General features: G+C 40.1%; 1 protein-coding gene, 1 non-coding gene and 1 pseudogene across 2 annotated transcripts in view; 2 read left to right on the top strand and 1 right to left on the bottom strand.

The window, feature by feature from the left end:
* Positions 1-10,252, bottom strand: part of PRKCI (protein kinase C iota) — a 69,254-nt gene extending 59,002 nt beyond the window's left edge. The window contains exon 1 of the mRNA XM_040248938.1: positions 9,940-10,252. Within this exon, the coding sequence (XP_040104872.1) occupies positions 9,940-10,040 (101 nt within the window). The 5' untranslated portion in view covers positions 10,041-10,252. The remainder of the gene's footprint in view (positions 1-9,939) is intronic.
* Positions 661-6,735, top strand: LOC120869679 (annotated as a pseudogene).
* A 12,760-nt stretch (positions 10,253-23,012) lies between the features above and the next one.
* TRNAK-CUU lies at positions 23,013-23,085 on the top strand. The gene has a single exon. It is a non-coding gene; the product is annotated as a tRNA-Lys (tRNA).
* The last annotated feature ends 225 nt before the right edge of the window (positions 23,086-23,310 follow it).

The raw sequence follows: 23,310 nt of genomic DNA, 5'->3' as shown, positions 1-23,310 counted from the left end.
AACAGCTAACCACAGGTTTTCAAGTGCACCACACTTACATAAGCGTTCATTATAAGTGCTTTTAAAAAACTGCTTAAAAAAATATGAGTTAAAGAACAGAATAACATTATATACCTTTACAATGTAAAAATTAACAAGAAAAATCAAGACATGAGAAAGAAAAAGGAAGTATAAATTCAAAAACATGTCTTTCCTAATGGAGAGTCAACACTCTTATCTAAAACTAATAATTAAATATAAAGGCAAAGAAAAAAGAAATAACCTGAATTTAAAAATAGTCAAAGGACTTGAACAGACACTTCTCCAAAGAGTATATAGAAATGGCCAACAAGCTTAAGAAAAAATGTTTATCATCACTAATTATCAGAAAAATGCAAATCAAAATCATAATGATAGGGCAGAAATTAACACAACGAACTATATTATAAATCAACTACACACCAATAGGAAAAAACACAATAAAATGTCACCTCATATCCATCAGGATGGCTATTATCAAAAACCTAGAATAACAAGTGTAGTCAAAGATGTGGAGAAACTGGTGCCCTGTGTACTACTAGTGGGAATGTAAAATGGTGTAGCATCTATAGAAACCAGTACGGATGTTCCTCAAAAAATTTTAAAAAGTATTTCCACTTTTCGGCCGGAACCGCCATCTTCCAGTGATTCGCCAAGATGACCAACACAAAGGGAAAGAGGCGAGGCACGCGTACATGTTCTCCAGGCCTTTCAGAAAACATGGAGTTGTTCCTTTGGCCACATACATGCAAATCTACAGGAAGGGTGATATTGTAGATATCAAGGGAATAGGTACTGTTCAAAAAGGAATGCCCCACAAATGTTACCATGGCAAAACTGGGAGAGTCTACAATGTTACCCAGCATGCTGTTGGCATCATTGTAAACAAACAAGTTAAGGGCAAGATTCTTGCCAAGAGAATTAATGTCCGTATTGAGCATATTAAGCAATCTAAGAGCCGAGATAGCTTCCTGAAACATGTGAAGGAAAATGATCAGAAAAAGAAGGAAGCCAAAGAGAAAGGGACTTGGGTTCAGCTGAAGCGCCAGCCTGCTCCACCTAGAGAAGCACACTTTGTGAGGACCAATGGAAAGGAACCCAAATTGTTGGAGCCCATCCCCTATGAATTCATGGCCTGATGGGTGTAAAAATAAAGACCTGGACTGTAAAAAAAATAAAAATAAAAATAAAATAAATAAATAAAATAAAAAATATTTCCATATGATCCAGCAATTCCACGTCTGGCTACATGTATCCAAAAGAACTGAGAGCAGGGAATCCAACAGATATTTGTACACCCACATCACAGCAGCATTATTCACAATGGCCAAAAGGTGGAGGCAACCCAAATATTCACTGACAGATGAATACATATACTAGATGTGATATACAAACACAAAGAAGTATTATTCAGCCTTAAAAAGAAAGTAAATTCTCATACATGCTACAATATGAATGAATCTTGAAGGTGAAATAAGCCAGTCGCCAAAAGACAAATACTGTATGACTCCATGTATATGAAGTATCTAATTACTAAGGACTAAGGATTCGCTCAGTTGTTACCAACTCTTTGCGACCCCGTGGACTGTAGCCCACCAGGCTCCTCCGTCCATGGCATTCTCCAGACAAGGTTGCCATTGCCTTCTCCAGGGGATCTTCCCAACCCAGGGATCGAACCCAGGTCTCCCGCACTGCAGGCAGACGCTTTAACCTCTGAGCCACCGGGAGTCAAATTCATAGAAACAGAAAACAGAATAGTAGTTGCCAGGGGTTGGGGGTTGGAGGAGGACAGAAGAATTGTTAATATGTAACTTCAGTTTTGCAAAATGAAAAAGTTCTGGAGATTGGCCACATAACAATGTGAATATAGTTAACACTACTCAACTGTACACTTAAAAATGGTTAAGATAGTCAATTTAAAACATTTTACTATAATTATAAATAAAAGAAAAAGCAGGAAGAGGTATATTATTTAAGCTTTACATATGAGGCAATGAAAAAGTGCTAAATTCCTCATCTTTCATACTGATCAACAGATATAATAAAAAGAAAGCAAAATTGTATTAGTAGTTAAATCTTGGTGGTGGAACTGGGGATTAGGAGGAGACAAGAGATAGAAAGAAGAGGTACTTTGTAAATATTGAAACCCTTCTGAATGGCATAGATTATTATTAATTTTTCTACCATGTTAAGGTATGATTTTATGATACGTTACTCTATAATAAAATAAATATAAATAAAATATAAAACAAATTTAAAATTACTGTTATACATAAATAAAATTATTGTTCTAATTATTTCTAAAATTTGTATTTTAAAAAGAAAATTAAAGCAGAAAATAGTCCCTTCCTCTAGTGACATTAAAAGGCAACTTGCTTACCTTAAAGCAATCTTTCTTTCAAATTATCTCCCAGGTTACTAGTATGAGGGGTGAGGATTGGGAGAATACATTTTAGAACTAAATCAGAAGAGAAGAAAAGGCTTCCACTGAACTTCCCTGGCAAAGAACAAGTGTGACATTATCTCTTTGAATGCAAAGAGAAGAAATTAGTATGATCAGATGTCATCAAAATATGAATTTCTTATTAAGGTCCAGTTCAGTTCAGTTGCTCAGTCGTGTCCGACTCTTTGCGACCCCATGAATCGCAGCACGCCAGGCCTCCCTGTCCATCACCAACTCCCGGAGTTCACTCAGACTCACGTCCATCGAGTCCGTGATGCCATCCAGCCATCTCATCCTCTGTCGTCCCCTTCTCCTCCTGCCCCCAATCCTTCCCAGCATCAGAGTCTTTTCCAATGAGTCAACTCTTCGCATGAGGTGGCCAAAGTACTGTAGTTTCAGCTTCAGCATCATTCCTTCCAAAGAAATCCCAGGGCTGATCTCCTTTAGAATGGACTGGTTGGATCTCCTTGCAGTCCAAGGGACTCTCAAGAGTCTTCTCCAACACCACAGTTCAAAAGCATCAATTCTTAGGCACTCAGCCTTCTTCACAGTCCAACTCTCACATCCATACACGACCACTGGAAAAACCATAGCCTTGACTAGACGGACCTCTGTTGGCAAAGTAATGTCTCTGCTTTTGAATATGCTATCTAGGTTGGTCATAACTTTTCTTCCAAGGAGCAAGCGTCTTTTAATTTCATGGCTGCAGTCACCATCTGCAGTGATTTTGGAGCCCCCCAAAATAAAGTCTGACACTGTTTCCACTGTTTCCCCATCTAGTTGCCATGAAGTGATGGGACCAGATGCCATGATCTTCGTTTTCTGAATGTTGAATTTTAAGCCAACTTTTTCACTCTTCTCTTTCACTTTCATCAAAAGGCTTTTTAGTTCCTCTTCACCTTCTGCCATAAGGGTGGTGTCATCTGCATATCTGAGGTTATTGATATATTAAGGTCCACTCATAGTTAAAATTAACGCTATGGAAGCATATTTGTAAATAATGCAGATTTTTCAGAAACTTATTTTTCAAGAGCTGTAAAATATTTACCAGAATGTACAAATATTTTCAAAACATGCTTTAAAAATCCTTTAGAAATCATAAGTACATACATCCTAAAGAGACTCAGTGAAGCAGTCAGGCTTTATCAATTGCCACTCCTTAAGTTCCAGGAACTGAAACACTTAAGGGACTTTTTTTTATAAATACCCATCTAAGTAATTGGGTAAGCACCATGTTCATATGTCCCACAATCACCAGATCCTTATTATAGTACCAAAAATAAAATAAACTGCAAAATAAAGATATTGCTTCTAAGGTACAAAACAAATTATCCATGGAAGACTTTTTTCCTGGTTTTAACTTCAGTGTTGGCATAAATTAGCTTACCACTGGTCTTCAACAATACAGTCTGCTTCACCACAAAGATGCCCCAAATGGTAAATTTAGATATAGTTTTAGCTGAATTTAAAAAAGAGAAGAAAAAAAGCATTTTTAACTGTGCTTCACCAGTCAGTTTTAAGCATTCATTATGTTCCTATGTTCTAAAATAAAGAATCTAAAGCTTTTCCTTAGGATTCACTGCTTAAAAAAAAAAAAAAACCTGAAAAAAAAAAAAAAAAAACATATTCAGTCCTTTCGCTATTTCAACATAAGTTTTTTTCCTAAATTAAATATAGCAGAATCAGAAAAAAATTTTTCGCTTGTGTTCACCAATATAACAGATTTAGGCACAATTATCCATGGATGTAATACCACTGGGTGAAAGGTGGTGAGGAAATATTTGTACAATCTCAAAGTATCATCCCTCAAATTAATTGTTAATTATAAGAAAGTCATAATGCAACAGCTATTTTTTAATAGTCAAGGAGATAGAAAAGAACTATGAAATATAAATTTGACAATAAAGAAAAAGTAATCTCAAAAAGGCCCATCAATATATTAACAGGGCAAAGGGAAACTTCTCTGAAGAGTAAGACTCAACTTTGTATTGTGGTTTACTAAGCCTCAAGTATTATCATCCATAAAATAGAAATGATATCTACTTCTCAATATTGTTTTTAAAAAAAGTTAGCATTTTTTTGCCAATTGTATTTGCAAGAATTTAAAAGACTGATAAGATATAATGGAATCATAAGGAAAAATGCTTCATTTGTACACTGTTATTGGGAATGTCAATTGATAGATTTTTGGAGGACAATATCAAGTTTTAAAATAGGCATATCTCCAACCATTCAAGAATATATATTAAATATAAGGATATTCCTTCAACGTGACTTGACAGAGCAATTTAATGAAAATTCATCAACCAGAAAAAAAGATTATATAAATTATGGTGTAACAATAATATGCAATACTATGTGCCAATTATACAGAAAGAGGCAGATTGCTCTATCTATATGTATCTACCTGTTTATCTGTCTATCCTGACATGGAAAAATGATCATGAATGAAAAAACTCAAGTTAAAGAAACACATATAAACATATGAACACATTTATAGGAAAAATAAACGTGTGTATATGTATACATATAATATATTGATATGATGTAGAATATCCCCAACTGTTAACAATGCCCCCCCTAGGAAGTGAGGGTGAGAGGTTATGGGGGAACTTTCTACTTTATATATTTCTGTATTTTAAAAATTAACTCTGGTGCCTTGTTTTTATGATCTGTAGTCGGCTGCTGGTGGCATTTTTGTTCCTATCATTGTTCTCAGCCATGTTCCTACATAGGTTAGCTGCCTGTCACGTACAGTGCTGGGGACACAGAGCAGGCACACAAGAAACAGCTGTTCAATTGCTTCTGGACATTTCCACCTGGATGCCCCCAAAGCAAATTTTGATTACTTGTTCCAGAGAATTAATTACCTTCTCTAGTAAATCTCTTCTTTCTCTATTCCCTAGTCTATCCAAATGAGAAAATCCAAGTCAGACTCAGACCCTCTCTCTTCTCCACAAGCAATCACTCTCTAATTCATAATGATTCCACCCCCTGAAATCACCCCTGAATCCACATCCTCTTTTCCATCTCAGAATCTCTCACCTGGACTCCTTCCAAAGCCTCCAGATAAAGTTTCATCCATTGCTCGTTCATTTACTACACTGGTTCCAAGAGTGATCTTTCTAAAATAAAAATCTAAATCATACATCCCTTACTTAAAATCTTCACCAGTGAGAAATAATCTGAAGTCCAAAGTATGATATTTGAGTCTTCCTCATCCAGTGCCTGTAACCTTCTTACTAGCTCACTTCTTATCGGTGCCCGCTATACACTTTATGTCCTAATGACGAATGACCATGGGACTAACAACTAAACCCATCTTAACTCCCCAAGCATATCATGCAGCCGTGCAATGCCTGGAATGACCTCCCACCCAATATCGTAGTCCACCAGACAAACAAACTTATCCTTTAATAGCCTCAAACACCGCATCCTCTAAGAGGGCTTCCCTCAACCCAAACTCCTCCCTAAGAGCCATCCGTACACATAAACACACACACAGACACACACACACACCACTTTATGCACTTTTTAAAGTCGTTTCTCCTACAAGTCTCTAGGTTCCTCAAAGGCAGAGCCTTATACCCACCTCGACATCCTCTGTGACCACTCTGGTACCATGTACCTGGCTTAGAGTACTTGTTCAACAGTATTTATTAAACTGAGTTGAAACACACTGTGGTTAAAATGTGAAATCCTAAACAAGATTGGGTTTTCTAAAACCTGTGTTTTGATTAGGCTCATTTGAACCATGAAAGAAACAAACACTCAAGTAATCTTAGAAAGAGGTCCAGGAGCTGTATTAGAAAGCTATCAAGAAACACTGCTGTTTTTTCTCATTTTCTCAGCCCTTCAGTTTGCACATAGGGATCCTGGCCTCATCAGCCTCTCTGGTAACTCTTTAGCTTCAGTCCTCGCTGCTGACAAGCAGTTTATCTCCACATTATCTAATCCAAATTTCTGAGAAGGTTGTTTTGAGTTTGGCAACAGGCCACCATGCCCTTTCTCTCTCTCTCTGGTAAAGCTATGGATCTGCTGCCTCTGCTCAGGTGCGGGCCAGACAGTCTAGGACCAATAACCAACCTTCCCCTAACTTCCAACTCAATATATCATTCTTATTTCCTTAGAACCCATACTGGAAGTATATCTCTAAAATTGTTTTGTAATACTTTTAAAAACACATCTTGCCAAGACTTGTCCACAGTGAGAAAATCCTGCATACTTCATCACTGAACCAGCTATACTTTCCAAATATGTAAGGAGCTCATCCCATTTTGTTTGCAGTTGTGCACTGAAAGAATCCTCTGGATTCATAACTGCTCAACAGCGGTGGTTTACAAAGATTTTCGCAAAATTTCTCTTATGTTTATTATGCAAGGAAATGAGTAGTCCAGACATTTCCTTGTTAAATTCTACCCCGTAATATCCAGTAACTTTATATAAGGATAGCACGCACAATGGCAATCTACCACTAACCCACAAAACCTGTTTCTCCTCCTTCAAACTAACAGTAGGTAATGATTGAAGAAAGGCAGGCTACTCAGTGACAAGCTCATGGAAAGAGGAGTACAGGCCAGGAGACAGGCACTCTTAGGTGGTATCCAATAAACTCACATTCTCAGGGCTATTAATCTTCTGCTTAAAAACTAGAAAAGGGCTAATTAAATATCTTTTATATCTAGGGAGACAGCACAGTTGCACTAAGAACAAATTTAACAACATGAGAACACTAAATATCGTTGAAAGGGGCAGCAATTCATTCACTAAAAAATTCTGGTTATTCCAAGATTTCAATATTCACTAGAAAGCAATATTGTTAGAAGGGGATAAGAGAAAAACTCTCCCCTAACAGCCGTTCTGATGATGTGAAAGAAAAGAAATTTTTTCAAATGCAGATTGTCCTCACATTTCTTGATAGTAAGGGAAGAATTTTCTATTTAAAAATCAGGCAGGTGTTCTAGACAGCCAACCTGTTTATTTAACTATCCTCATTGGTGACTCATTTTAGTTTCATCTGTAGTAATGAGCAGCTGACTACCCAATATAATAACCATCAGTTTGGGCTATTGTTAATAAACATATAATCTTAACAGATCTAATTTCAGAGGTCAGAAATTGGAACAATTTGGAGTGCTGATGTTGTCTTCAAATGAGGCTTGAAATGAAGGCACTATTAGAAAGCTTTCATTGAATAAAGGCACTAAACGGCAAGAGGTTGATTCACTACTAATCAAAATTCATAGGTTTTTCAAAATAAGCAAAAAGATGTTAAACTGAGTGTCTTGGAGACATTTTAGTCAAGCATTAATAGGGTTATAAGTCCTTGCTGCTGCTAAATCGCCCCAGTCGTGCCCGACTCTATGCGACCCCATAGACGGCAGCCCACCAGGCTCCCCCGTCCCTGGGATTCTCCAGGCAAGAACACTGGAGTGGGTTGCCATTTTATCCTCCTTTAAAAAAAAAAATTATAATTAGAGCAGTACCTACATTCTAAAGTATAGCAGACTTAGATTTCTTTGCAAAGGAGAAGCTTACAATGATTTTTAATTTGTATACTTGTGAGGCCTATTTGGGCCTGTATGGTATCAGTGGTAAAACATCAGCCTGTCAAGGCAGGAGTCACTGGTTCGATCCCTGGGTAGGAAAGATCCCCTGGGGAGGGAAATGGCAAACAGTATTCTTGCCTGGAAAATTCCATGGACAGAGGAGTCTGGTGGGCTACTATCCACAGGGTCACAAAGAGTCCAACACAACTGAGCAATTAAGCACGAGGCCTATTTGCAATTGTCAAACTAATAAAAACAGAAGAAAAAAGGAAGAAGCACTATTTTCATGTTTCATAGTTGGAATCATTGAAAACTACCTAAATTTAACGTCAAGAATCAGAAAAGTAAACCGGTAAACTAAAAATAATAGTTTAACAATAAAAATTGAGAGACACCGGGGAGCAAGGAAGCAGAGTGTAGGGTGCATCCAGTTTCTCATCCTTCAGAGGCAGGGATCACTAGATACCAGCTAAAGTTGATAAATCACAAAACGGAAGTATAAAACTTTAAAGTAAGAAATAAAGGCAATCTCCAGAAGAACAAGAAATGAACTATCAATAATAGTTAACTCACTTTTCATTTTATATTTTTGAACAATTTGCCTGTTCCTACTGTGTGTGTGTGTGTGTGTTTCCAGTTCAAATCAAGACTTCCTTGATCAATTTAAGCAAAACCACTGTTACTGTCCAAAATAACTCCTTTAACTACTTCTGAATACAGTCAAGCTAATAAACAGAGCCGGAGGCTTCACTGCAGCAAACAAAATAATAAATCCTTTTATCAAATCAATAAGACACATAGGAGCTTATATTTTCTTGAAATCAAAACAAGGGAGGCATTTTGAAAGTTTGCTATCTTCACTGATCCTCTCAGGAATGTAAAAGTATGCACTGCAGTTTCAAACCTCCTAGTGCTTGAATTTTTTTTTTTTTTTTAAAGCAATTTACTTCTGCTTGGACAAGCAGTTAAGACAGGCCACAGAAGCTGGGTTTTCTGTTAGCCCTCAGTTTCAAACCTTTTTGCTCACACTAACAGTTCACCTTTCTAATGTTCCTAAATGTAATTATCTCAAAAAAATTTCACACAGCAACTGAATTCAAAGGAAGGGGGACACTTCAGATTACTGATTACAGAATATGATTTAATACTGTGATTTTAGGACTGGGTTATTTTTGATAACCACAGTAGTTGCAACTTAGGTGATAATATGAGTAAAGTTCACAGATTTTAAAACTGCTTACTCTCACCCTCTTCTCTTCTTGCAGTTATCTCACCCTATCGGACAAGACTTAAAGCAATACTGACAAAGAAGAGTTCACGGGTTTTAATTTACACATACACAACCTAACATAGGCGAGACCTAGTACCTAATGCATATCCCTGAAAACACATCAACTTTACTCAAATATAACCCCTACGTCTAATATACTGGCAGCCTGATCCTATTCCTGATACATGTCGGGAACTCTTCTATACCAAGACAAATCTGACTTAGAAAACCAGAGGCTATAGGCCTGCTGGTAATCAAAAGGGTCAGCAAGTGGAAGCAATCCCGTCTTTAAAACCTAATAGTAAACTCAGTTAACTAAGGCATAACTCAGAATCAACTTTCAACCCCCAATACACCCAGACTTAAAACACGTAAAGCTCTTTGTAAATCTTAGTAGGCGAGTCTCTCAAACCCACCAGGGGGACCTAATTACTCCAAGGCTCCTCCCCTGGACCCTACTCAGGATTCTCAGCCGTGCGATTCCAGGGCGTCCTGCAGTGCCCGGTGTTCCTCCCCCGACCACTCGGTCATCCCAAGTCCCGCCGACCAGCCCGCCCAAACCATTCCTCCCACATCTCCAGCCCCACATTCGCCCCTCCTCCAGGCCAAGCCGAGCTGGTCTTTTCCCACCCCTGCCACCCCCACCGCAGGACACTCACCCGCGGTAGTAGGCTTTCACCCGGACCTGGTGAGAGTGGTCCCCAATGCCTCCGCCTGCGATCGGGTGAGACATGGTACTGCTGTCTCTCTGGGTCGGCATCTCCTTATTCCCCCGCCTCGCCGGAGGCCGAGGGTGCGGGGGGCGCGCCGGGCGCCGCAGGGGACTCGGCAGCTCGAGCCTCTCGCGGAGCCGCGGCTGCCCTTTCGCCTACCTGTCGTCCCCGCCCGCGGCGCGGCCCCAAGTGTCGCCTCGCCTGGGCAGCCGGAACCGCACGGCTCCTCCCACCGCCGGCGGCCGACTCTGCCTCTACGGCAGCCCGGGCCCTGCACGCCTCCCGCCTCCGTCCCTCCCACCTCGCTCGCTCCAAAGGCCCACATTCCGGGGGAGGGCGGGTGCAACCATTGATCCAAATCAAGGAGCCTCAATGTCCGGCTGAACCATTCTTAGGGGAGCAAGGCAAAGGGGAGGGAGGATGGGGAGTGCTGAACATCATATCAGATTCCCCGGCAGGGGGCCTTTTGTGGGAGCTGTAACTGAGAGAATGTGAAGATTCAAATAACTATACTTCTGTAAAAAGCCCTCCCTACGAATACGGTTGGAGACAAGTGCTGCGGCATCTCACCCCAGTTTCCTAACTTGGTCGCGTCCGCGGTCAGCCGACTGGGGACTCGGAGAAGATTTGGAGTGCGGGTTTCTGGGATTTGGAGTCCCTGTGGAATTCTGGGACTTGAGGTTCCTTACAAGTAGAGAGCCCCGCCTTCTCGCTGTCTGTCTCCGGCTCGTGCCCCAGGAGACTTTGGCGTGCAAATCCTGAATCCACCTTGGGCATCCGAGGACATTAGAAATGGTTGGGATTCGTCACAGTCTAGACTTTCTTCTCTGCGGAATTCTCCTTCCAATTGCATAAATCATCTCAATTATACAGTACCTTTTGGGGAAAGAATTTGATTAAGGGCTCAGGATAGCGTCTTTTCGGAGAAGGCAATGGCAACCCACTCCAGTGTTCTTGCCTGGAGAATCCCAGGGACGACGAAGCCTGGTGGGCTGCCGTCTATGGGGTCGCACAGAGTCGGACACGACTGAAGCGACTTAGCAGCAGCAGCAGCATAGCGTCTTTTATGGAAAGAATGTAGTATAATATATGTAAAAAATGGAATAATAAATGTAATGAAGAAACTCAGAAGGTATGATGGAAGACTTGACTTTTCTTCCTTCTGCTGCCCCCATATCTTGGCCCTTGTATATTGCCCTTGCATGGAACAGGTGCACAATGAATATTTAGCCAATCAGTCAAGCCATCCAACTAGCCATGCATCATCATTTATTTATTTATGGCTGCACTGGGTCTTTGTTGCTGCATGGGGGCTTTCTGTAGTTGCAGCAAGCAGGGGCTACTCCTCGTTGAGGTGTGATGGCTTTTCACTGCTTTGGCTTCCCTTGCTGCAGAGCAGTGGCTCTGGGTGCAGAGCGGTGGCTCGGGCTCTTAGTTGCTCCCTCTGTCTGTGGGATCTTCCTGGACCAGGGATTGAACCGTGTGCTCCGCATTGGTAGGCAGATTCTTAACCATTAGACCAACCACTAGGGAAGCCTACATCAGCATTTTTTAACATCATTAAAACATTGTTAACATCGACTGTTGTTCATAGTAGCTTTGCCAACTTACATTCCCATCCTAATACTATTTTTATTATTCATTGCTAGTGTATAGAAATACAATCGATTTGGTATATATCTGAATCCTGGGTTGGATTGCCACATTCATTCATTAGTTCTAATAGTATTTTGATGAATTCATTAGAATTTCCTTTGTACAAGATTATGCCATTTTAGAACACAAATAGACTTACACCTCCCTTTCCAATCTGTATATCTTTTATTTTTCTTGTCTGATTGCATTAGCTAGAACCTATTGTATTATGTTGAATAAAGAGAAGTATGTGAACATTCTTGTCTTATTCTCAGTCTTCTGTGGATAGTTTTCAGTCTTTGACCATTAGATGTGTTTATTGCTCTGGATTTTTTTGTAGATGCCCTGTATCAGGTCAAGGAAGTTCCATTCTATTCCTAATTTTTTGCCTATTTTTATTATGAAGGGTGTTGGGTTTTGTTTAGTGCTTATTCTGTGTCTATTGAGATTTGTCATGTAGTTTTGTGCTTTATTCTATTGATGTGATATGTTACACTAATTTTTGGATGTAAGTCAGTCTTGCATTCCTGGGAAAAATCCCTCTTGGTTATGACATATCCTTTTTATATTGTATGTTGCTAGATTCAGTTTGCTAATATTTTGTTGAAGAATTTTGAATCTACTCTGGCTGTGTTGGGTGTTTATTAATGTGTGCAGGCTTTCTCTAGTTGCAGTGAACGGGCTTCACGTTGCAGTGGCTTCTCTTGTTGCAAAGCACAGGCTCTGAGTGCATGGTCTTCGGTAGTTGTGGTGCCTGAGCTCGGTAGTCGAGTAGGCTCATGGGCTTTAGAGCACAGGCTCACTAGCTGTGGCGCATGGGCTTAGTTGTCCTGAGACATGTGGGATCTTCCCAGACCAAGGATCAAACCTGTGTCCCCTGCCTTGGCAGGCGGATTCTTTACTACTGAGCCACCAGGGAAGACCCCTTTTAGTTTTTAAAATGTATTTATAACTGCTGCTTTGAAGTCTTTGTCTGCTATGTCTTATTTACACGTCCTTTCAAAGACAGTTTCGGTGTGTATGGGTCCGCTTGCCTGTTTCTTTGTATGTCTCATGTTCTTTTTGTTGTTGTTGCAAACTGTACCTTTCTACTGTGGCAACTCTGAAGACTGATCCAAACCAGCTCCTTGGCGGCTGTGGTTGTTTGCTTGTTTGTTTTTGAGTTGACCAGACTAGGTCACTAGAGTCTGTTTCCTCCACAGTGTGCAGCCTCTAGTGTCTCTCCTCAGAGGGTGTAGCTTTGGCATGCACACTGTCACCCCGACCCCTGGTCCCTCCCCTGGGGGATGACAGTGATTTTTGTCTGATTCTCTTTAACTGTCTCTTCTCCTCAACTCCCTATCAAGCTTTTATCTGGGGTTTAGCTCCCAGATGTTGGCCTCTGCTAATTGGCAACTGATTGCTCCAGTGTTTTTGACAATGCCTTGAGGCATAAAATTGTTTCATAGTCTGATCCACCGGTTGTTTTTTCATTTATAATTTCTACCAGTTAGGGTTGTTGCATTGGGGAGAATATAAGGGAGCTACTCATGTGTCCATTCTGGAAGTGCTATGACATTAACTTTTAAAGTCAATTTGATGTAATTAAAATTAGATAAAGCACACACAGTTAAACATATAGGATGATCAGGGTGTAGAGGTTATGTCATTTTTAGTAACAGAATATGAGACACTACCTCTTTAGTTTAAAGAAAACAGGACTCTGTAAAAGGGTTTAAAAGGAACCTAACATCACATTAATCATATCTTTAGGGAAATTTGGCATCCTTTCTACAGATTGAGCTAACAAGAAAATGTCTAATCAGAATAGGTAGACCTGTATATTCAATCTTTTTTTTTTAATTAGAGGATAATTGTTTTACAATATTGTGTTGGCCTCTGCCATATAGCCGTGAATCAAACACAGGTATACGTATGTCCCCTCCCTCCTGAACACCCCCCACCTCTACCCCATCCCACCCCTCTAGGTTGTCACAGAGCACTGGGTTGAGCTCCCTGTGTCGCACAGAAAATTCCTGCTTGATATCTATTTTAAATATGGTGATGTTCATGTTTCCATATTACAGTATTCTCTATTCTATTCTTTCTATACAGATTGAAGTAAGTTGTACAGAGAAAGACAAATTTGGATATTAACACATGCGTGTGGAATCTAGAAAGATGGTACTGATGAACCCATTTGCCAGGCAGCAGTGGAGCTGCAGACACAGAGAGCAGACTCCTATTCAATCTTGACCAGCCCCACCAGTGTGCTCTGAAGCCAAAATCAAATATGAAAATTTGTATGCCATGTTCTTTATGTCAGGTGATAAATCCTGCTGCTGGATCTTTGATTTCTGTTTCTCAATTGAGAATCATATGATCCAAAATGGAAAGTCAATGGTAGACATTCTGAAAAAGCCTCTGACAGTCTTTTTTCTTTCTGTTGTATTGAGGTGGCCAAAAAGTTCGTTCAGAACGAACTTTTTGGCCAACCCAATACTTAAAATGGTGCTTATTAACACCTGCAGTTTTGAAAACCTGCCTTCCTTAACTTACCATTCTTTAGTGGTTTTACTAAGTATGTGATAATGTCACTAAAGGGAGAGAAAAGTGTTTAAACTGCAAGTCCTGGCCATTTGGACAGACTTTATGACCTGTGGAGATAAATATTAGGCTGAATGAGCTGAAGGGTACCTACTTTTGGCTCACTACAATTACTTTAATTGAAAAAAAATTAATTAATGCTCAAATCCATCAGCTTAAGGGATTTAAAATATTTTTGTCCAACATTCTCTCATTTTGTCATTATCAGAATGCTTGTCCATATGTCCAGAAATAACCTGCTGAAGGAATAAATGACAGGCACAGGTCCTATGTGATTGTGTCTTAATAGTATCACATTAATTGTTTTACTTAACCTTGAAGAGCAGAAGTCATGACCCAAACTCCTGATTGGAGTCCTGACAGCTGAAGTTAGTGAGAGAGTTTAGTTTGCATTCTATTAATTAACTTTACTGAGTTAGCATAGATGGCAAACAATACCCCCAGGACTCCCTTTCCCCCTTCTTTCTCTTATACCCTTTCACTGCTCTATTGACATCACCTGCTTTATCTGGGTACTCCCTTCACTCCAGCCACATACATTTATTTCCACTGCCCTTCCCCAGTCTCACTCCCACACTACAGATAATGACATATAACAGTTTGAGCCTTAATTTGTTTTGCCTGAAATAAAATGGCTTTGTTTTAATGAACTATCAATGGAGAGTCCCATGAAGCAGAGGAGTCAGCAAAATAAATGAATAAATGAGATAAAAACCAAACAGGTGCTTAATGAAAGTTACTGAATAACCAAAGAGGTCTGAGAAATCTCAACATAATTAACTCCTTGGGGTTTACTGGTGCAGGCACTATGCTCTCTCCTTCTTTTTAAGAAAGTTACAATCCAGATAGGATATCAGGACATATACCAATGAAGAGAAGAACACGGCAGATGGGAAATTCTGCACCAGTAAATGACAAAGAATGATTATAACAGCTCTTGAGTGCTACCTCGTCTTCTTCAGGAACCAGAAGAATCCACTTCTGTCTGGCTTGACTGAACAGCACAAAGTTGACTAGTAAATGACAGGTTGAAAAAGCCTCCATCAAAAAAAAAAAAAAAAACCATACAAACTTTTGGGACTTCCCTAGTGGTCCAGTGGCTAGAACTCTGTGCTTCCAATGCAGGGGATCCAGGTTCAATCCCTGGTCAGGGAACTAGATCCCACATGCTGCGACTGAGACTTGGTGCAGTCAAATAAATAAATACTGAAAAAAAAGCTTTAACAACAACAAAAACATACAGCCTTCTTTTAGAAGTATCCGTTTAATGATGTTGGCATACCAAGTATGCTGTCCCTAACAATAATCAACCATTAAATGCAAGCTACCCTCCAATTTGAAAAGGCAAACCTGTTTTTGAGGATGGCATTTCCAATTGAAAATGTAAATTTACCTAATAAATTCTTCCCACTCCAGCAGCTCAGCACCCCAGCACTGGCTTCCTTCAATAACTGAGTTCTGTCTCACAGTCTCTGGAGTAAATTCCTCTCCCCTACAAGGTTGCCAACCCCTCTCCCCGCTCACAGAGGACTAGCTCATCTTCTCTACCACCTCCACCTATTTCCCACTGGACTCAAATCTTTTCATATCAAATTTCTGCTGACCTTGAATTAAACCACATCCTATTTTGGGCCACATAGAAATCAAGGGAAAAAGCAGAGCTCATACCCTGTAATGATTTTGGGCTGCTTAATCCCATGCACAATGTCAAAGGGAACAGCACTTCAGAGATAAAGCTGCCTGTTAGCTTACCTTCACACTGTGCTTATCACCCTGAGACTTAGGCATGAGGTATTTTACTGGATTGGTATGGCTTCCCATCCTGGATAATAACAAATTATGAATCAACCCATGTTATTCTGCAGTCACTCAGTCGTGTCATGGACTGCAGCACTCCAGGCTTCTCTGTCCTTCTATCTCCTGCAGTTTGCTCAGACTCATGTCCATTGAGTCAGTGATGCCATCCAACCATCACATCCTCTGTCAGCCTCGTCTCCTCCTGCTCTCAGTCTTTCCCAGCATCTTTTCCAATGAGCTGGCTCTTCACATCACGTGGACAAAGTATCGGAGCTTCAGCTTCAGCTTCAGCATCAGTCCTTTCAGTGAATATTCAGAGTTGATTTCTTTTAGGATTGACTGGTTTTATCTCCTTGCTGTCCAAGGGATTCTCTAGAGTCTTCTCTAGCACCACAGTTTGAAAGCATCAGTTCTTTAGCACTCAGCCTTTTTTATGGTCCAACTCTCACATCTGTACATGACTACTGGAAAAACTATAGCTTTGACTAGATAGACCTTTGTTGGCAAAGTGATGTCTCTGCTTTTTAATATGCGTCTAGGTTTGTCATAGCTTTTTTTCCAAGGAGCAAGCATCTTTTAATTTCGTGGCTGCAATCACCATCCACAGTGATTTTTTAGCCCAAGAAAATAAGATCACAGACTTTTGAAGCAAAGTGACCATCTTGCCTAGGTGCCTCAAGAGCAGGAATCTTACCTTCTAAGTTCCTTTTGGCACTGAGAAAATTGTTGGTATTCCACAAACATTAAATTATATTGAAATAATTTTCTGTTGGTTTATGTCCACTTAGATACAAGATTAACCTTAGTGTCAGAGGAAGGAAGCTGACGACACCAAACAAGCAGAGCAAGTCTTTATTTCAGCTTTGCCTTGTTAAAGCTATGACCTGAAAAGTTAGTTCAACTTGCTGAGCAATCTGTTTACTGAAGTCAAACAGGACTCCTAAGAAAGTGAGTCTCCTTTTGGAATCTTCCAAAGAATCATGGGATGGTAGAATTAACTAGCTGGGAGTTACTTTGGCTGCTCAAACTCTGATAAACATAAAAATTAGGCCGGGATTTTGTTAAAATGCACATTCTGATTTAAAATGTCTGATGCTGCTGGTCTCCCTGAGAGCAGCTTGAAGAGCAAAAAATCTAAGCCTCATTTTACAAATGAAGTCCAAAGTACTGAAATGGCAATGATCTGTATCATTGTTTCAGTGTTTTCCATTCTTTAGCATAACATGAATTTGAAACAAGGACTGGTTTCTGGCAGATGAGGAAAAGAAAATTAACTTCACAAGATTCTTAGTTTTTATTTCTTTTCTCTTTGTTTTCCATGATCTAATCACATGCTAAAATGCTGTCTGGATTCATTGTTATTAGAGAATCACTATAATCTACACATAATCTAGTCTTATCATAATCCGTTAACAGGCTCACTGTGTTCCAGTAGGTGCAAGACCATGTACTGAATATCCTATCATTCTGTTCAGCCACCTTTTCTTTTTTTACCTCTGTTAACAATTCCAGGTGAGATGGTTATGTTCTGCAACACTGTTCAACATAAGGCTAGATTATTCCATCTTCTTCCTTCACCTGGTAACTGGAAAGCAAGCTTGCGATGAGAGAAACAGGATCTCTTTCTCTACTCTCTTTTTTCTTTTTCTCTTCCTCTTTTTATTTTTGGCCATGACACATGAGGCACCGGATCTTAGTCCCCCCACCAAGGATTGAAGCCCGTGCCCACTTCAGTGGAAGCCTTAACCACTGGAGCTCCAGGCAAGTCCCTCTTTCTCTACTTTCTGACTCAGTGATTTAAAAACTACAGCTCAAAGTTCCCTTGAGGGATAACTTAATTTACTGGGTTCTCAGGAGAATTCTACAAATCTTCTTTATCTTTCTAGCAGGATTTTAAAACTTTTAATAGTAATATTAAGAAATGGTTAATATGTACCTTGAAAGTGAAAGCTAGTCACTCAGGCATGTCCAACTCTTTGTGATCCCATGGACAGTAGCCTGCCAGGTTCATCTGTCCATAAAATTTTCCAGGCAAGAATAATGGAGTGGGTAGCCATTCCTTTCTCCATGGGATCTGCCTGACCCAGGGATTGATCCCAGGTCTCCTTTGTTGCAGGCAGATTCTTTACTGTCTGAGCCACCAAGGAAGCCCTGAAATATGTATGTGTGATTATTAGTTCTCTGGTATTTCCATTCCTTTATAAAAACAAGTAGAGGGTCACTAGCAATTGTCCAAAGGAAAGAAGGTACTTATCACTTTGAGACTCTCACCCTGAGCCTCTAGGAAAAAACAGAATGCAACTTTAAACCTAAAAGCTTCTTATTTTAGAAATGAATTATATAAAAACACAAATAGTATCAGGAAACATCTATTGGATGTCCACTAGGATCTGTTCAGTTCAGTTCAGTTCAGTTCAGTCGCTCAGTTGTGTCCAACTCTTTGCGACCCCATGAATCACAGCACGCCAGGCCTCCCTGTCCATCACCAACTCCCGGAGTTCACTCAAACTCATGTCCATCGAATCGGTGATGCCATCCAGCCATCTCATCCTCTGTCGTCCCCTTCTCCTCCTGCCCCCAATCCCTCCAAGCATCAGAGTCTTTTCCAGTGAGTCAACTCTTTGCATGAGGTGGCCAAAGTCCTGGAGTTTCAGCTTTAGCATCATTCCTTCCAAAGAAAACCCAGGGCTGATCTCCTTCAGAATGGACTGGTTGGATCTCCTTGCAGTCCAAGGGACTGTCAAGAGTCTTCTCCAACACCACAGTTCAAAAGCATCAATTCTTCGGCGCTCAGCTTTCTCCACAGTCCAACTCTCACATCCATACATGACCACTGGAAAAACCATAGCCTTGACTAGACGGACCTTGGTACAAAGCTCTAAAGGTCATATAATAAATGTAAATACAAATTTTGCCCCTGGCTCTAGCTGGGGTACTCTCCTTAAGAAGTTCACACATAAACCTGTGACAAATAACAATTCAAGATCACATAAAAATCCAAAGCAATAGGGCAGTACAAAACAAATTGCTAATTTGTGGAAGAGCAAATAATTGCTATAGAATTCAGAGAAAGGAGTGATTATGCCCAGCTAGGGTGGAAAAAAAATTTTTTTTAAATCTCTGATAACAGTTATCTGAGAAGATAAGAGCGGTATGAAACAGAAGTAGTTGTCTTTCACTGGGAGAGGACTTTATCAAGGCCTAACTGAAGAAATGCTTTATTGAGGACTAACTGAAAAAAATCCTTTGTTAAGTTGTAAAGTCATAATGTAATTTCAAAGAGACCTGGGATCCTCTGGCAAATTAACATGAGATAGGCCACAGGCCTTTTAGTCTTTTAAGCTCTGCGTTTCCTGGCAAATGGAAAATGAGAGGGTTCATGATCTCTATACAGAATTCTATGATAGTCCATGGGGTCGCAAAGAGTCGACACGACTGAGGGACTTTCACCTCACTTCATGATCTCGGAGTCCCATTCCAGTCTAGGACTGTAAGATTCTGGGACCCCTTGGAAACTTCTGGGACCCCTGAAAAACTTACTAGACTGTGACATCATGTACTGATATAAAACTTTCCCAGCACCTAACAAAGTCTATGGGACTTGGTATTTGGAAGTTGACAGTAGGATTCTCAAATCAGCTTTTCATTCATTGAACATGTTTGCTGAGGGTTTACTATGTCATGGTCCCCTCTGAGACATGCAGGTAGGAATGCAAAAAATCTTGCCCTCAAGGAGCTCACCTTAACAAATGTGTCAATATTTACTTAAAAACACATATTCTCTGTCATCTCTTCGACTCCTGTGAATCTATTTTACTTCAAAATAAAAATTTAGAAAGTGTAAACCAAAAAAACAAACAAAACTTCACACATGACAACCTGATCCAATATTCTTGCCTGGAAAATTCCATAAACAGAGGAGCCTGGTGGTCCATCGCGTTGCAAACAGTCGGATATGACCACACACACATTCAGATATATAAGTAACTCTCATAGCTAAAAAAGATAACTCAGTTTCTCTTTGTGAGCAAAGAGTTCCCCACAACTCAGTGGGGAAAATAATAGTTTGGGGGGGTTGGAGTTAATTTGTTTTAACAGATGATGTGGAAAAAATTGAATATCTGTACATGAAAGAATGACGTTGGACTTGTATCTAAACCATTTAGAAAACTTAGCTGAAAATAGATCAAAGATTTAGGTATAAGAACTAAAATTATAAAACTCTTAGAAAGAAACACAGTAGTAAATCTTTGTGACCTTAGATTAGGTAATGGATTCTTAGATTGTCACCAAAACTACAACTAGCAAAAGAAAAGGTAAATTGAACTTCATCAAAATTTTAAATGCTGGTATTTCTAAGGATACATCCAGAAAGTGAAAAGTCTTCTCACAGAATGGGAGATATTTGCAAATCTGATGTCTGATAAGGTGGTGCAGTGGTAAAGAATTTGCCTGCTAATGCAGGAGACTCAAGAGACATGGGTTTTACCGCTGGCTGGGGAAGATCTCCTGGAGTAGGAAATAACAACCCACTCCAGTATTCTTGCCTGGAAAATTCCATGAACAGAGGAGCCTGGTGGTCCATCCCATTGCAAAGAGTCGGATACGACCACACACACATTCATATATATAAGTAACTCTTATAACTAAAAAAGACAACTCAGTTTCTCTTTGTGAGCAAAGAATTTAAATACATTTTCTGCAAAGAAGACATAAAAGTGGCCATAAAAACCATGAAAAATATTTATTAGTAGTCATTAGGGAAAGGCAGCTCAATCACTTCATACTTACTAGGTTGATGGTAATCAAAAGACAGATGATAACAAGTGGTGGAAAGAATGTGCAGAAATTGGCACCCTCATATGTTGCTGGTGGGGATGCAAAGAAGTGCAACTACTTTGGAAAACAGTTTGACATCTTCTCAAGATGTTAAACATAAAGTTACCATCAGTTCAGTTCAGTTCAGTCACTCAGTCATGTCCGACTCTCTGTGACCCCATGAATCGCAGCACGCCAGGCCTCCCTGTCCATCACCAACTCCCGGAGTTCACTCAGACTCACGTCCATCGAGTCCGTGATGCCATCCAGCCATCTCATCCTCTGTCGTCCCCTTCTCCTCCTGCTCCCAATCCCTCCCAGCATCAGAGTCTTTTCCAATGAGTCAACTCTTTGCATGAGGTGGCCAAAGTCCTGGAGTTTCAGCTTTAGCATCATTCTCTCCAAAGAACACCCAGGGCTGATCTCCTTCAGAATGGAGTGGTTGGATCTCCTTGCAGTCCAAGGGACTGTCAAGAGTCTTCTCCAACACCACAGTTCAAAAGCATCAATTCTTCGGCGCTCAGCCTTCTTCACAGTCCAACCCTCACATCCATACATGACTACTGGAAAAACCATAGCCTTGACTAGACAGACCTTAGTCGGCAAAGTAATGTCTCTGCTTTTGAATATGCCATCTAGGTTGGTCATAACTTTTCTTCCAGCAATTCCTTTGCTAGTTATATAACCAAGAGAACTTGGTTATAGCCATAAAAACATATGTCTACACAAAAACTAGTTCACAAATGTTCATATAAGCATTATTCAGAGTAGCTAAATTGTGAAATCAGACCAAATGTCCATTATAGTTGAAGAATCGATAAAAAAAAATGTGGTACATTCCTAAAACAGTTGCAAAACAGTCCGACATAATTTACAATTAAACAACAATAATAAAAAGGAATGAAGTACTGAAACAGCTGACAATGTGGATAAACCTTGAAAACATTAAGCTAAGCAAAAAGAGGCCAGACACAAAAGGCTACATATTGTATGATTCCATTTATGTTAAATATCCAAAACAGACCAATCTATACAGACAGGAAGTAGATTAATGGTTGCCAGAAGTTGGAGGAAATGGGGAATGGGGGATGATTGCTTAACGGTCTTGGAGTTTCTTCTGGGGTGATGAAAATGTCCTGGAATTAAAGAGTAGTAATGATTACATGACATTGTGAACATATACTTTGTTATATGCTTTAAACAGATGAATTTTATGTGAATTATATCTTAATTAAAAGCAAATACCTGCTAAGTATTATTAGAGGGGCTTTCCCATTGGCTCGGCAGATAAAGAATCCACCTGCATTGCAGGAGACACGGATTTGATCCCTGGGTCAGGAAGATGCCCTGGAGGAAGGCATGGCAACCCACTCCAGTATTCTTACCAGGAAAATCCCATGGACAGAGGAACTTGGCAGGCTGCAGTCCATGGTGCTGCAAAGAGTTGGACACAACTGAGGCGACTGAGCACAGCACACACAAGTATAATTAGAGGATTAGAAACGGACTACAGTGAGAGTCTTGGGGACGCTGCGAAGCGCAAAGGGAGAAAAGGTTGAGCAGAATCTGAAGAGTGCTGATGACAATAGTAGGTGGAGAGGGTCAGCACGGAAGAGGCCAGAGTGAGTATCTCACAGGTGGACTTCAGTTCCAAAGCTAATCCCGCCACTTACTAGCAGTATGACCTTAAACAGGTACTTAATCCCACTAAAATGTGTATCCTCATCCGCAAAATGGAGCATAATACCTGCTCCATGGGTTTGTTGTATGAATAAGGTATGTACAACAAACCCATATATACCGTGCTTGCTGTATGTGAGCACTCAGTAGGGAAGTTGTTCCTCCATATCTTCAGGTTCTGAATCCACAGATTTAACCAACTATAGATTTTATATTTGTATATATCAAAAAGCAAAACTTGAATTTGCTGTGCTCTGGCAGCTATTTCATAGCATTTACACTGTCTTTACAACTATTTACATAACATTTACATTGCGTTAGGTATTCTAGGAAATCTAGACATGATTTAAAGTATACAGAATGAGGCACATAGGTTATATGGAAATATTACACCATTTTATAGAAGAGAGGTGAGAATCCATAGGTTTTGGTATTCAAGTGGGTGCTGGAACCTATCCCACGTGGATACCAAGCAACAACTATATTTAATAAGTGTAGGGAATTCCCCAGTGGTCCAGTGGTTAGGAATCCACACTCTTATTGTGGACGACCCAGGTTCAATTCCTGGCTGGGGAGCTAAAATCCCAGAAGCCACGCATTGGGGCAAAACAGAAGAAAAAAACAAAAAAAACCCAACCAATCAAACCAAACAAAAAATCCCCCAAAACACAAGTGAAGCCTTCTCTTTCTTTCTTTTTTAGGTGGATTAATGTTGAGTGTCATGGAAGGGCAGTGAAAAGGCCTAGCTTGGGTCTGACTGTCAGAAAATTTAATGAGGCTTAAATATAAAGGCAGTTGGAA

Source organism: Oryx dammah, unplaced genomic scaffold (assembly GCF_014754425.2).
Source record: "Oryx dammah isolate SB20612 unplaced genomic scaffold, SCBI_Odam_1.1 HiC_scaffold_2, whole genome shotgun sequence".
In the NCBI taxonomy this organism is placed as follows: Eukaryota; Metazoa; Chordata; class Mammalia; order Artiodactyla; family Bovidae; genus Oryx; species Oryx dammah.
Note: the sequence above shows the minus strand (reverse complement) of the source record. Positions and strands in the feature narration are given on the sequence as shown.